The sequence below is a fragment of the Ictidomys tridecemlineatus genome, chromosome 1, assembly GCF_052094955.1.
Source record: "Ictidomys tridecemlineatus isolate mIctTri1 chromosome 1, mIctTri1.hap1, whole genome shotgun sequence".
NCBI classification, from domain to species: Eukaryota; Metazoa; Chordata; class Mammalia; order Rodentia; family Sciuridae; genus Ictidomys; species Ictidomys tridecemlineatus.
The window spans coordinates 5,950,063-5,965,478 of NC_135477.1; the positions used below are offsets into that span (position 1 = coordinate 5,950,063).

General features: G+C 44.6%; 1 protein-coding gene across 1 annotated transcript; it reads left to right on the forward strand.

The window, feature by feature from the left end:
- The first annotated feature begins 985 nt into the window (after positions 1-985).
- Positions 986-14,253, forward strand: Tex36 (testis expressed 36). Its single transcript, XM_005320829.4, is given in 4 exon segments — positions 986-1,036; positions 5,956-6,087; positions 6,793-6,873; positions 12,678-14,253. Coding segments are annotated over 4 exon segments (618 nt in total). The 3' UTR covers positions 13,032-14,253.
- The last annotated feature ends 1,163 nt before the right edge of the window (positions 14,254-15,416 follow it).

Consider the following 15,416-nt stretch of genomic DNA (forward strand, 5'->3'; position numbering starts at 1 on the left):
GCTCCTGTGGGTGTCACTCTATCCTCCCATGGAGCAACTGAGAGTCTGTCAGACAGCAAAGGAGAAAGGCAGCCGAGCATAGTAAGGAGCAGAAGCAAGGTGGTGCCTGTGTGTCCAGGCCCAGGGAGGACGGCCAGGTCCAGGGAGGAGAGCCAGGTCCAGGGAGGAGGGCCAGGCCCAGGGAGGACGGCCAGGGTTCGGGAGCAGCCTCGGGGAGGCCAGGTGGTCCTTGGAAAGGCTCCTGGGCTCTGGAACTGACCCATCACCTTGGTTTGACCTCCAGTGCCCCATCCATTGGCTGGGTGGCCCTCATTTCCCCATTTATAAAGGTTGAAATTTGTCATGGAAAACAAATAAAAACACAGGGAAGTGTCCCCTTTAGTGTAGCACGAGGCAGATAACAATTATTCATGAATGCTACTTCCTTGGGCCTCCATGCTGTGCAGGCAGGAGCGAGCACCTGTGAGTGTGTCGGGACACAGAGAGCCATGGAAGGCGACAGTGGCAGGTGTGGAACCTGGTATAGAAGTGCTCCTGATATGGGCAAGGTCGCCCTTTGCCCAGGGCTGGTAAGTAAGAGGCTGGACAAAGAGTTATCATGGGGACGTCAACTCAAATAATATTAGTTCCAGGATGTGGAGGTGCCAAGTGTTCGCCATTACCCCAAATGACCTTACCTTGTCCTCCCCTGTTTGACCCATCCCTGGGACTTCCTGCCCTGGGACCTGGTAGCTCTCTGCTTCCTACTTTGGGGAGCCTCACCTGCAAGGAACCAGAGACAGGAATCCTCAGGGGCTTCAGAAGTCTTGTGCACCCATTGTGATGGTGAGCCCCGCTCCACGGCAACCATGCCCCCGGCCCCTGCAGGCTGAGGGGAGAGACCAGGAGGGAGAGGAGGCCTGGCCCTTCCAGTGAATAGAGCTTCTGGGGCCATGGAGCAGTGAGGCTGCCAACCTCAGCCCCCTGCCCCAGCTTCCTGGAGAGAATGCCCAAAGGGAGACGCTTCAACCCTCCGCCAGACAAGGACGGAAGATGGGTAAGAGAGCCGGTGCCCTCCAGACACCCCCTCACACCACGTGGGTGTGGTCCAGGGCACAGGAGTGAGTGCAAATCCCCTTCTGCCTAAAGCAGCACGACCTTTGACAAGCCCCTTCCACTGCCTCAATTCCTTCTTCTGTGAAACGGGAACCTCTACATTTGTAGGAGAATTAAATGAAATAATGCGGGTAAAATTCTCTGCTCGCTGGACCGTGTAGATGCCCGCTGGGTAGCCTGTTCTAGTCCTTCTTTTTTCCTCAACATCTATCTTCTGACAGCCTCTACCCACCTTGATATGTGACGAACATTAGTCATCTCTGCTTCCTGGAATAGAAGCTTCATGGGGGCTGGGCCTTGGTCTTTTTTGCTCGCTGATGTTTCCCCAAAGCTTAGAATTTGATCTCATGCACAAGACACACTTGATAAATACCTGTTGAAGGAGTTAATACTATACTAGAAACCTAAACAGATTCCCGACGGTTTGTGTCCTGTCCCTGGGAAACCTTCCCTTCCCGGCTTTGGGCACAACCCCAAGCCCCTCCCCACTTTGTAAATGTTGCCCAGGTTGTTCCCAAACCCTGGGCTCAAGGCAACCTGCCAGCAGGACCCCCCTGCAGCAGCCCTGACGCAGTCCAGGGGGCGGCCACTCTTCTGGCACCTCCAGGATACCTCCTGCGTGCGGCCCAGCCCTGCAGACCCTGGCTTCTCTTGTTGGCTCTTTGCTGTGAGCATTCTAAGTGTTTCAATCGCTACAGCTCACTCACAAAAGGAAGTCCTCCAGGTGCCCTCCATAACACCCGTGGGAGAAGCAAACCCTGAGGAAAAGCTGCCTTTTTTCAGAGCAGCAATATGCAGAAAACGGTTACAATTTTTGTTTATTTAAAGCAAAAAAAAAAAAAAAATAGAAAGGCCTTGGCAAATTTAGGTCTTTAAAAAACTGATTGTTGCTAGTCAGATGTAACCTTGGACTAAGACAAATAATCTAATCTCAGTTTCTTTACCTGTAAAATGGGAGCATAGTATACCAAGGTGGGATTAATGACATAATTCATTCGGAAGTGCTCAGTGTAAGGCTGGGGATGGAGCTCTTGCCTAGCTTGTACGAGGCCCTAGCTTTCATCCCCAGCAGCACACACACACACACAACACACACACACACGTGCACACACACACAAAATGCACACCCTGTTTCATTTCACTGATATTGGAAAATATGCACAAGAAAATAAGTAGAATTAAAATAAAAATCAATAATCAGTTTAAATGTATGTTCGAATAAGAGACTGAGATTAGGAAGAATTTGACTCTAAGTTCCAAAGTAAAATGGGAAGTAGTGTCCACTATATAACATGAATTTCCTATAAAGAGAAAAATGCAAATTTCTTGAACTAAGTAGCTTCTACTTTTCTATCACTTAGCTATCATTTAGGATCATGTTTCACTGAATATTATAAAAAGCCAACTGTAGCATTTTACCAGTTAGGGTTTCGATTTCTCAAGTAACAGTAGAATCCAGAAGCAGGGCTGCAGGGTGCAGGGCTGGGACAGGGCTCCCGCGTCCTCTGAGGCCCAGGTCCTTTCGGCCTTTTGTCCTGCCATCCTTAGTGCAGGGCTATTCCAACTCCAGGCAGTGAGTCCACAGCCCAGGAAAGAAAATAGGGGAAGTTCAAAGGACAAAAAAGACAAGACGCCAGTGGGCTAAGGCTGCCCCTTTCTTATCCAGAGCTTTCCTAGGAGCTGGGCCTGCAGGCTCGTGCCTCTGGCTCACAGGGTCACGTGGCCACTTTAGCTGCAAGAGTCTAGAGACAACCACATTGTCGTTTCAAACAGTCTAGAGAAAGCAAGAGTCCGCATTTCAAGGGTAGAAAGTTCATTCCATGTTCCAGTCAAGAGCCTGGGAATGCAGCCTGGTGCCCGGGTTTGGGGGAAGGCCACTGTCCCCCAGTGTTTGACTTGGATCTTTGGCATGGGTCCTCTCTGCTGTCAGCACCTAGGAGTATAAAAAGAATATTGCTGATCAGGAAGTTTCCCAAAGTAACTCGTAGACGAGTTGAGAAAATTAAAGAAATTGTTGGCTTGGAGTCAGCGGCAGCCCATTTGGGAGGACTGTAATTGCCACATTAGAGGTGACAGTCATTTTGCAGTTGACCTTGCTGGTTGTAATCTGGCTGTCGCTGCGCAGCAAAGGCTTTTTCCCACATACTTTCACTTTCCTATTTAATATTTCAGTCATTGAGTGATTGAATGCAGCAAAAATTTCACCGCCAACTAGTTAAAAAGCTATATTTCACGGTTACAATATCTAACAGAAGGGTTTATTTCATAGCTATCATGTTATAGCCATTAAATATATATGTTAAAAGAGGGAAATTAAAATGCTGGTGCCATTTTTTTAAAACAGCGATTTAGTAGTCCACGGACTGGCAGAATACAAATGAACTCAAGTCCGACGTCCGTCATTTATCGGGTGAGAGCCATCATTCCTGATATCAGAACAGGTGTCCCCAACTGAGTGGGGCTCAGCCAGGCCCAAGGAGAGGCACAGGGAAAGATGGTGAGCCTGCAGTCCCTTGGTGTTAGTCGTATCTAGCTTCAAAAACATTTAAAATACAGGGCACAGAATGAGCTAGAAACATACCTGTGTGAGTCGACTGAAAACCTCTAGGGTGTATGTGAAATGACAAAAGCAAGGTAAGGCAGCAGGTCCGATGCCATGTGGTGTTTGTAAAGTAGTGTAAAGCTCCATGTGTATACGGGTTGGTGGTCACACGAGGGCTCAGTACTGTCCTCTGGGGTGCAGTGGAGGTGACAGAGAGGGCACAGAAGGCAACCTGAAGTACCAATACATAAAAAGGTATCCACAGCTTTTGGAAGTCAGACAGATGAAGTAATCATCCATGATGTCATATCATATCATGTATGTATCATACCACATCATGTCAAGTGATCTGGGCCTAGAGATGCACATTTGCATAGGATCATGAAGGGGTGGTTTCCAGAGGGTTAAGGGGAAAGGGCCATAGGATCTCGGGGGTGTTTTACTTCCTACGTTTTTCTTTATTTTCCGAGTTTTTAAAACCAGGAATATATATGACATTTCTCAACCGAAACAAATACATTTATTTTTTGTTGAAAAAAGACCATGTAATAACACAAGTTAGCTAAGAAACACTTAAGTGTACAATGGTAGTCAGTGGAGACAAAGTCACCCCTTCCCTGGGGCCCTTCCTCAGAGGGCCTGGTGGCCAGTTCCCTGTGTGTCCTCTGGAGAGTTTGTGCACACAGAGGCAGGTAGGAGTATATTGCCCTTGACCCCCATCTCCCGTCCCCTCACCCACAGGCAGCCATTTACACGTGTTCAGGGGGAGTTCTTCTCTTTCTGTGTGTCCTTGTCCACCACACATGGGTTTGTGTGCCTGGACAGTTTACTCACATCCATGGTGATGGCTGACACGTCTCATTCTGTTTCTTTCTTCCTTCCACTCTGATCCACCCATTACTGTGTGTCCTTTGCTTCCTATGGCCTCCACACCCTCCTCTCACATATATGACATTTATAACATGACGCCCCGGGCTTTTTACACAAATGTAACATACCGAACACACCTTTGGGCAGACATTCATCAAACCCTCCTGAATACACAGTGGTATGGTGACTTGAGAGGGTGGACAGCAACGTCATACTCCCAAAGGGAAGAAGGGGGGACTGGCCCAAGGCAATGGCCTTAGGTTTGAGGACAAAGAAGAGGACAGCTATGAGCAACTATAGAACCTACCAACCATGCTGGAGCACTACCTGGTACATGCATTTTCTCTTGTAATCGAATCCACCCTGTTGAGTAGGCATGATTATCCACTCTACAGATGAACAAAGCTGAGGCTTGGAAAAGCTGTCACCTAGCAGGAGAGAGAGGGCTGGACTGCACTCAGGCCCTCTGCTCCTATAGCCTGGTCCCAGCCACCATGCGACGATTCTTCTTCCCTAGGTGGAGAATTTCCACCTGGAGTCGGGTCTTGACTTTTGCTGGCTTTATCATCTTCCATTTGTTTTCTTCTCCCAGAGATCCCTACTTCAAAGCTCATTTTGTTGGGGCGGTTTTAAGAAGTGCCATTCACATAAACTAGGGTGGGCTTCTGGGGGCATCCAGTGCCAGTCATGCTTGCCTCAGGGATGAAGGACCATTGCTCTGGGTGCCAAGAACACCTTAGGGATCCCATGGCCAAGGAGCACACAGAGGCCAGAGCCCCTCACCCCAATGCAGGGCAACTTGGAAGGACCACACTGTGCCCACAGCTTGCCACAGCCTCTGCTGAGGGACAACCCCCTCTGCCCAGCCCTGTTTCCTTTCTTCCCTTTGTAGGGAGATGCTGAGGACAACCCCAATAACCTTATCCTGTCTTTCCTTCATTTTCTCTTCCCCCTTTCCCTCCTCGACTTCTCCTATCCTCTGCCTCACATCGCAGTGGGGAGGCAGCGTCCTCACCCTCACCTTCCCCTTGCCTCAGGCCCCCTTCGTGCCTACCTGGAGGGAGGTGGTCCATCCCTATGATGGGATCCTGGCAGGAGCTCCTGGAATAGCGGGGATCGCAGAGCCTGTTGGTGTCTCCTCCCAGTGCGCAGGTGCACGCTCCAGGCCCTCACCCTCCTCACCAGGCTGTGGAAACAGTCCAGGCTCCCCCACACACAGCAGGATGGCCCTGACCTGAGACAACCGCAGGGATGGATCTGGACTATTACAATTTTATTTTATTTTTTTTTTGTCTTGGACAAAATACTTGAAAATTACCAAACTATACCATTTCCACTGCATGCCAGAAGCACCCAAAGTGCACTTTAGTCACCTTACAGAGGAGACACCAAGCCTTGGTTATAGTCGGGGGGTTCCAGCTCTAATCAGGGCGTGTGCTGATTTCCAGTTCCCTCACGTTGGACTAACGCAGACGACACCAGAGTCCCTCACTAGTGCTACTTTGAAAGAGCCTCATTATCCACACTCATCTGGACGAGTGGAGGGGAAGCTGCCACCCATATACAAAGTCCGGGAGAAGGTGAGTCGGCTGCAGCTGCAAGCTCTGTGGCTCTCAAGGGCAGCCCCGTGGCCTTCTGGCCGGCAGTTCTTCCTAGCAAGGCTCTTGCACAGTGACCACTTCCTGCCGGGTCCTTGTGCCAGGCTGGATATTCTGTAAGAGCGGCTGCCTCCTAGTCCACAGTGAGCCGAGCTCCCTATAGTCATCTCGGGTGGTGCTCTTGGGTCATTGGCATCCCTGTCCACCTCCCTGGCCAGCTCATGAGCAACTCAGGGCACTGTGGCGGCATGGGGAAGAGCTGGCGTGGGCCTATTCCTGCCAAGACCAGGGTTCTGGTCTCCCGGGATCCTTACTTGTTAGAGAAGCTGGTCTCAAAATTCCTCAAAATTCCTTTTCAGCTTTTATTTTGTGAACCTGAATGTTTTCCCTATCCCTGCCTCCAGAGAAGGTGTTTGGAAAGAGGATTTTTCTGATTTTCAGAAAATTGGCAGTAAGGCTGAGTTTCAGGTCCCCAACACGTACACCCGACATGTACACGTAACCCGACATGTACACGTACACCACATCCCCATGTTCCTGCTGTTGCTGGAGCGGATTGAGTCGTCTCACTGAGCGATCGCTCTGCCCCATCGGGCCTCCTTCCTGCCACATACTAGTCTGACAGTGCCCCGGAGTCCTGGGGAGTTCTGACGTGTGCCTTCCCATCTCCTCCTTCACTCTTTCCAGCAAGCAGCGAAGGACAACTTCCCCTTCTCTGTGCATGACAATCGTCACAGTCTTGAGAACTCTGGATACTACTTTGACTCTGTGAGTATTTCTTTCCAAATGACTGATAAATCGGGGGAGTAGCCTCAGGGCTCTTGATTTTCAGAGGCCTGCGGGAGACAGAGGACTGATCTCGGAAACTGAACAAGGTCCAAACAGAGTGGGGTCTTCAAGAAGACTCAGACAGGTTATAAGAAACGCCTCCTGGAGTTCACAAAATGGCCAGCAGTTTTCAAGTCTGCACCAACCTTCCATCCTGTTAAGGTGCCTCTCAAGCTTCTCCAAAGTGCCCTTCCCATACATGGTCTCTTGTGAGCTTTCTTGTGAAGATCTGTCCTAGGAAGGAGGGACATGCATGTCTCTGGATGGCAGAGCCGGACCCTCAAGGAGGGATCCAGGAGGAAAAAGCTAACATAATAGAAGGAAGGACTTCCGAGTACCTAGTTACCTTTTCTCTACAGGTGGTGAGTTCCCTGTCATTGTTGAACTTGAAGTCTGATAGCACTTGTTGGTGGTGGTTAACAGCACTGTGATAGGAATGTAGAGCAAGCTGTGTATGTGATTTTAAGTTTTCTTGGAGCTTTAGTAAGTAAAAAGAAACAGGTGAAGTTAATAATGTTTTTCTACTTATGAAGGTTTGATTTTTTCAACATAATGGTGGTTCAAAAATAATAGGCTTTCAGGAGAAACCAAACATAAATTTTGAACTTTGCTCTTTTCCCAGGTATCAATATATGGTACCACACTCTCTTGGGATGACTGACAGTAGCAGGTGGCCGCAGCTCCCAGGCAGGTCTGGTTGGGAAGCCTCACCATGGAAACTGCCAGGCCACAACAGTACCCTGTAGTGCTGAGCTAGGTTGGCCAGGAGGTTTTACATAACATTAGAGGCTTTTTCTTCTTCTTCTTCTTTTTTTTTTGGGGGGGTACTGGGGACTGAACCCAGGAGTGCTTTACTACTGAGCCACATTCCAGCCCTTTTTATTTTGAGACCGGGTCTTGATAAGTTGCTGAGGCTGGCCTTGAATTTGTAATCCTCCTGCTTCAGCCTCCCAAATTGCTGGGATTATAGGCATGCATACATTCTGCACAGCTTATATGCATTTGTGACTTAGGATATTTTCAACTACCAACAGGTTTATCAGAATATATGTTAAGGAGGAGCTGGGATTGTGGCTCAGTGATAGAGTGCTTGCCTAGCATGTGTGAGGCACTGGGTTCCATTCTCAGCTCCACGTAAAAAATAAATAAATAAAATAAAGGTATTGTGTCCATCTACAACTAAAATAGAAATTCTTTTAAAAAAAGAAGATATGTCAAAAGAATTTGTATTTAAAAAAAATTTTTTTAAGTTGTAGTTGGACACAATATGTTTATTTAATTTTATGTGGGGGTGCTGAGGATTGAGCCCAGTGCCTCACATGTGGGAGGTAGGCACTCTACCACTGAGCTACAGCCACAGCCCTAGAATTTGTATATTTTATTCAACACAATATTTCCTCCAAATTATCAATTCAACATGTAATCTATAAGGCAAGTTATTAATGATATATTAATTAACTAATCCAAGCTGTCTTTAAACTCCAGTTTGTATTTTGCACACCCCTATTTTGAGGACTCACACTCCCTAGTGCCCAGTAGCACTGTGGTATGCCTATGTCCTTCCAGGTCCCTAACTGCACATTCAAGGCTGCGGGCCTTAAGTAGAAGGTGGTCAGGGGAGCTCTGGGAATCCTCACCAAACCTGAAAGTCCAGGATGGTGGGGACGATGCTGTTAGTCATAGCCATCATTTACTTAAACTGCCAGAGGCCAGCGTCTCATATTGTGTCATTGAATCCCCAAGGCAACTCTATGGGCTAATTACTCTTATCAATTTAGAGATGAGGAAACTGAGAACTAGTAAAGTCAAACAACTTGCCAAAGTTACCCTTTCCTCCAGTCTACAGTGTCCTAACTAAATCTAAGTGGCTCTAACCTAAAACAGCACCAACCACCCGATCTCTGGTTTTCCTCTGGCAGTGTTGAGTATAGAACCCACACATGCACCCGCCTGCCTCTTCTAATGAAGAGATTAATGTTGTTACCTAAATCACCAAAGTAGCATGCCTTTAAAAGAGAACTCAAAAACCATGGAATTATAAAAAACTAGAAATGAAATTCACTCCCTTGTTTTCCCTTCTGACCATCTCACCTTGATGACTCACTGCTAGTGATGGTTTTCAGATGGAAGGGGAGCTTTGCCTGCAGTTTACACACACACACACACACACACACACACACACACACACACACACACGTGTGAGTATGTACCTTGTTAGTGTCTCAGATAGGATCCTGCCACAGGCACTTCACCAGGGTCACCAGAGTCTTGCAGAAGACATTGCAAGCTTTTCAGCCTTCTCTGTGTCCTGTAATGGTTTACATAACATTGAGACTTTAAGTTTAAAGAAGATTGGACAGAATTTGCCCATGAAATTACTTGGGTTCAATACCTTTTTGAGTAAGTTTTTTAAAACTACTTTTTTCTTTTCTGCTTTGAGAATTAATCTATTCAAACATTCTATCTCCTTTTGGGTAGATTTTGCTGTTGTATTTGCCTAAAATATATCTAACTCATTTTAAATTTAGAGGTATAATATCTCTTAAAATACTATTATTTAGGGGCCAGGGTTGTGGCTCAGTGGTAGAGCACTTGACTAGTATGTGTGAGGCACTGGGTTCGATCCCTGGCACCACATAAAAATAAACAAATAAAATAAAGGTATTGTGTCTATTTACAACTAAAAAAAATATTTAAAAATACTATTATTTTGCTATTCTTTTGGAAATGTTTTCAGTTGTTATTTTGGTTATTAATCTATGAAAACCATGAATGTTCTTCAGATTATTATTTTGGCTACGTTGCAAAGTTTTTCTAATTAAGTTATCATCATTATTTGCTTCTAAGTAGTCTATGATCTAATTTTTAATTTCCATTTTAACTAAAAAAATGATTTATAGAGTATTTTGAAATTTTCTAGATGGTTAGAATTTGGTTAGGCCATCTAACAAAGTTGATAGATGTTGCTACTATCCAGTTTTATGGGCTATAGTAATTTATAGTGTATGATCTGTGATTTTGAAATTTTTGAATTATAGAAATTATCTTTGTAATTTTGAAGTGTTTTATCAGGGTTTAAAAAGAGCATAATTTCCCCTTTGAGTTACAAAGTTTTTTTATTAATGCCCAACTTGTTATTGCAACCTTTCTTATTCTTATTTTTCAACTTGATGTTCCAGTTTCTGCTTCTAAGATTATTCTTGATTTTCTAAGCAATCTTGGTTTTGCCTTTCCTTGTCTTTCAGCACAATAACCCCAACTGTTTTATCTCCAGGCAGCCTTTGCCCCGCCCACCAGCCCGGAGTGCTCCTGACGGGCCTCAGTGCTTTCAACTGTCTGCCAGGGCACTACACCCCCTTGTTGCTAATGTCTGTTATTTAGGTTATGCTGCATTCCTTTGTCGTCATCATTTTCAGTGATATTGCTTTGGGTTTGTCTTCCATTATAGATAGTAAACAGCATTGCGTTTTAAAACATCCAGGAATCTTCGTTTCTTTGTGTAAGAATTTAACCCATTCATATTATTATGACAGCTTGTGTTTTGGTTTTATTTCTGTCCTCTCTCATGCTTCTTGTTTATTGTGTGCATGTCATAGGTGTATATATATATATATATATATATATATATATATATATATATATATATATATATATATAGAGAGAGAGAGAGAGAGAGAGAGAGAGGCATATGTGATAAAATCAAGTGTGTGTGTGAATATACTAATATATATATATAAGTTGTAAACAGACACGATATCATTTTGTGTATGTATGTATGTATGTCCGTGGTGTTAAGGATCGAACCCAGTGCCTCACACATGTGAGTCAAGCTCTCTACCACTGAGCTACAGCCACAGCCCTCATGTGCAGGTCATGATTCTTTTTCCCCCTCTCCTTATTTTGCTAGATTGGCTGAATTTATTTGCTCCCTTTGATTTCTGTTGCTTTTCTGCTAGTAGTTACCTTCAAGTGTAAATGTTCAATACATACATTACATCATGTTATTCTGATTATATAAATGGATATCTCTAGCTCTTCCCCAAGGAGAAGGCAAGTCTTTCAAAGTGCTTGTCTCTGCATGTCCCTTCCTGGGGCTGTTGGTGGCTCTAGCTCGGCTCGATCGCTCCCAGAGGTGCCACTCCAGGGCTTCCGCCTGGACATGGGAGCTGCAGACCTGGCTTCCCCAGACAGGGCAAATCCTGCAATTTCAGATGTAGATTCATCCCCTCCCCCTTCTCTCTCTCTCATTCCTTCTTGCTCCCTCCCTTTCTTCCTTTCTGTGAATTCTTTTTCTTTTTTTAACATTTTTAAGTAGTTAATAGACCTTTATTTTACTCACTTATTTATATGTGGTGCTGAGAACCGAACCCAGTGCCTCACATGTGCTAGGCAAATGCTCTACCCCTGAGCCCCCGCCCCAGCCCCCCTTTCTGTGAATTCTCACTCAACGTCCCAGCACATTTCTCCGTCACCAAGTCACCAGTTATTTGGACATAATGGCAGTTTCACCTGCTGCTCTCCTTCCTGCTCTTCCCCCTGCTCTTCGTTGTTCCTGTCGTGTCTTCTTTCTTTTTCTGTGTATCCAGCATCTTGTTTGTCTCTCCAGAGCCCTTTGCCGCCTACCCCCACAGGCTGGTCTGTGTGGACTACCTTAGAGCCGTGGCACAGCCCCTGCAGGTCCCCCTCATGCACAACTCGTCCCTCAATCTACACAAGAACTGGGTTCTGAGGCCTCCAGACATCAGCCTGCTCAAGACCTTGTATAAATGGTGTAGGATTTGCATGTAACCTAGGCAATGCTCCCGTGTATTACAAATCATCTCTACATTAATTATAATACTTCAAAAAATGTAAATGCAGGGTCAGTAATTGTTATATTGTATTGTTCAGGGTATAATGTCACACAAACAAATCTGTATACGTCTAACAGGTTCAATTTAAAAAAATATATATTTTCCACCCACAGTCAGCTGAATTGGAGGTTGGCTGCCTGCATCCTTGGTTGTAGGACTTGAGAACCCAGGGGGCCACCTGCAGTCCCTTCATAAACCCTGCTCTGATGGTCTGAGTTTAGGTGTGCTGTTCTTCTCCCTCTGCAAACCTGACCGCTGCTGGCCCTTGTGAACAGAGCCCTCACTGACTGATGTGAAGTCTGGGTGACCTAGTGGCCACCTCCTCTCGGTCCTTGTGTTAGCACAGTGTTTTCTTTCTTCGTTTTCAAAGTGTTTATCTCTGCACTTTGATAAAATCAAGTGTACAACTTTGAGTACATGGTAATTCTCGGATTCCCGTGTCTGGTGCCACAAATTAACATGTGAGCCTGTGGGCAGAGACAGAGGTTCTGTTTCCTTCCAGGGAACCCGGGGTTGGGAAGGAATTCAGCCTCCATCTTGTTAGAGAAAGATGCATCTGTCCTGCTGCGTAATGAGGAGGCAACCAGGGATGCAAAGATCTGCTGGGGGCCCTGGGATCTGAGGCCAGTTAGCAGGCACTGAGGCTGGGTTCACTGTGTTTTGCCTTCCACGTCTCTAAAAGTCCAGCCCCCTGGTAGCACGGGAAAGCGTGAGACACTACCAGGCTGCAGTGTAGGTTTGTGGAATCCAGCAGGCTGGCCAAGGGGACCTTTTGTGATGGGTGGCGCAGGGTACATTTAAACGTATCACATCGTGTAGCTGGTTTTATTGCAAATCTCAAAACTATGTGATCTTGAATATTTCCCCTCTGATCTTGTCATTCTTCCCCAGGGCTTGGGACGTAAGAAGATTCCCCCAGATAAAAGTCAACAGGTTTCTAGAAATTTCAATCTCTGGGCAAGTGACTATGTTCCATCTTGTCTCGATGGCTTTTCAAATAACCAAATATCCTATGTCTATAAGGAGGCCATGATGGTCCCCAACTTCAGACGCTTTCCAAGACGATACAACGAGCTGTGGAGCTGCTTCACGTTCGTTCCCTAGAGAAGCTACACAGAGTTTTTGAAAAAGAAGCCAAAGGAAAGTTCTCTTTTGACCAAAGTGCAGCCCTTCCGCGGGAACCCCAGTCTTCCCAGAAGACTCATGAGGAGTTTTGTGATGTTACCATTTAACCAGTCATTCTAAAAGCATATGCCTTCTGATCCAGTGCTACCCTTTGGTCTTTGAAATAGTTTCATGTTTTTTAATAAGGTTGGAAAAATATTCAGATCCTTATAAAATAAGATGTGCAGTTATATAAATAAACTTTTAAAATTGTCCCATTTACTTTTTGGGGGAACTTGAGAAATTAACAGTTTGTACATGGTTATGTTTTCATTTTGCAATTTCAAACAATGCAGGCGAAGCACAAGGTCCCTTAATTCCATCCCATCTCCAGTCCTTGTCCCCCAAGTTACTCAGACGTTGTTTTTATTCCATGCCTTTATGCACGTGCATGTATGTGTGACATTGCAATGTGAACTTTGTCTCACGATATCCACCGTTCTATAACTCTCTTTTGATATTTAATCATGCATCTTGGCATTCTTGTTGTGTCACTATAAATAGGCTGATTATTTATTTGCCATGTGGGATTGAACACGGTTGCTCTTACCTCTAAGGCAGGATCTGACTGAGTAGTCCTGGCTGGCCTTAAACTCGTGATCCTCTTGCCTCCGCCTCCTGAGTATAGCTGGAATGAAGGGTGTGGCCCATCACATCCAGCTTATTTTTTTAAAATTAATTTTTATTAATGGGAATTTGAATTGTGATTAACCTTTTGGGACAGGCATGATGTCAGAAGAGCATGTTAGACCATACTTTTGGGGTTGCCCCATCTTAGGAGCAGACATTGAACCTGTATCCGACTAGTGCTGAGAGGACAGGACACAGTTGGAGTTTACTGCCAAACTGCCCTTGAGAGTGGCCCCTTAACTGCGAGCTTATGATTCTCTCCCCTTACAGGGTCTTTTGGATATTTAAGGACAAAAACGTCAATGTTTCTTATTTTGCATTTCTCCAATTACTGGTGAAGTTTGATATCTTTTTCCCATACAACCGCCATTTTTATTTCCCTTTCTTAACTGAGCAGTATCACTGTTATTCTATACCAAAATTTTCTTGTTTATTCTTGATATTTTTTTCCTATACATAAATTTAATAATAAGCTTGTCAAGTTAAAAAAAATCCACTGCCAGGTTGCTAGGAATTTTTCCAAATTTAGACACCAATTTATGGGAAAGCTGACAATTTTATATCATGGTATATCTCCCTATTAATGTTATTTTATATTCTTTGGTGAAGTTCATAATTTTCCCGACATAGTCCTGACATGTTTTTTCCTATCCTTATTCCTGCATACTTTGAAAACTTGTGGCTGTTTTGAATGTTGTTTTCCAGTTGCCCTTTTAGATTAGTTTTGGTGAAGGTGTGAGAAAGTCATTGATTTCTGTATGTGAACCTTGTATTTGTTCACTTTCTAATCTTCTAATAAATAAAACCTTCTAATAGTTAATAAAAATTTAAGTTCTAATAATGTTGCAGTTGACTCTTTTCTGGATTTTCCATCTAAACAATCAAATCATTTGCAAAGGTGATAATTTAGTGTAGTTTCTAACATTTATGTTACCACCCGTCTTATTGCAATGAAGGGGGCCTGGGTACGGTGCTAACATCATGGACAGTAAATATCTTTATTTTCTATCTGAATTTAATGGTGGCTGCTTCTAATATATCACTAAAACACCTGGCTTTTACTTTTCAGATAGGTAACTTTTACTTAATCATCTAGTTAAGCACGTTTGCTGATGGTCTTAGTTTTTTAGGTTTCGGTTTTTGTTTTGGCCTTATTTTAAGGTCTATGTACATGGGAAAAGTTTGAAGAAAATAAAAATAAATAGTAAAAACACAAGGGCTGGGGTTGTAGCTCAGTGGTAGAGTGCTTGCCTCGAATGTGGAAGGCATGGGGTTCAAGCCTCCACACCACATAAAAATAAAATAAAGGTATTGTGTCCGTCTACAACTAAAAAAATATTTAAAAAATAGTAAAAATCCTCCCTCATATCTCTGCATCCTTCCCTGGTCAGTCCCCGCATAGATTCTCTCTCTCTCTTACACACCCCCCCTTAGAGAACATTAGGGTGGACCCTTTTCACTCCTGATGCCTGCCTCTCTCCCACCCCTTGCTTCTGAATGTGTCCTCCAAGATTTCCCTGTTAACACTGACAAATCCACTTTCTGAAGAAAACATGATCTTTGTGCCCAGGGATGTGCCGTCGTTCCTGTAATCTGATGGCCATTTAGGCAAGTCCCAGTCTTTCCTTACTATAAACAATCTCGGACAAACATTTTAGGTAAGCATTTGTGTCCATCTATGAACATTTCTACAGGTAAACCCATGAAAATAAACTTGTTAATTAAAGAGTATGTGGGTTTTCAATTTTGTTCATATGGTTAAATTTTCTAGAAGTTGTATTCCAGCTTCCAGTTTCACTAAGGAGACGTGCGATAAGAGAGCGCCTATCTTCCTAC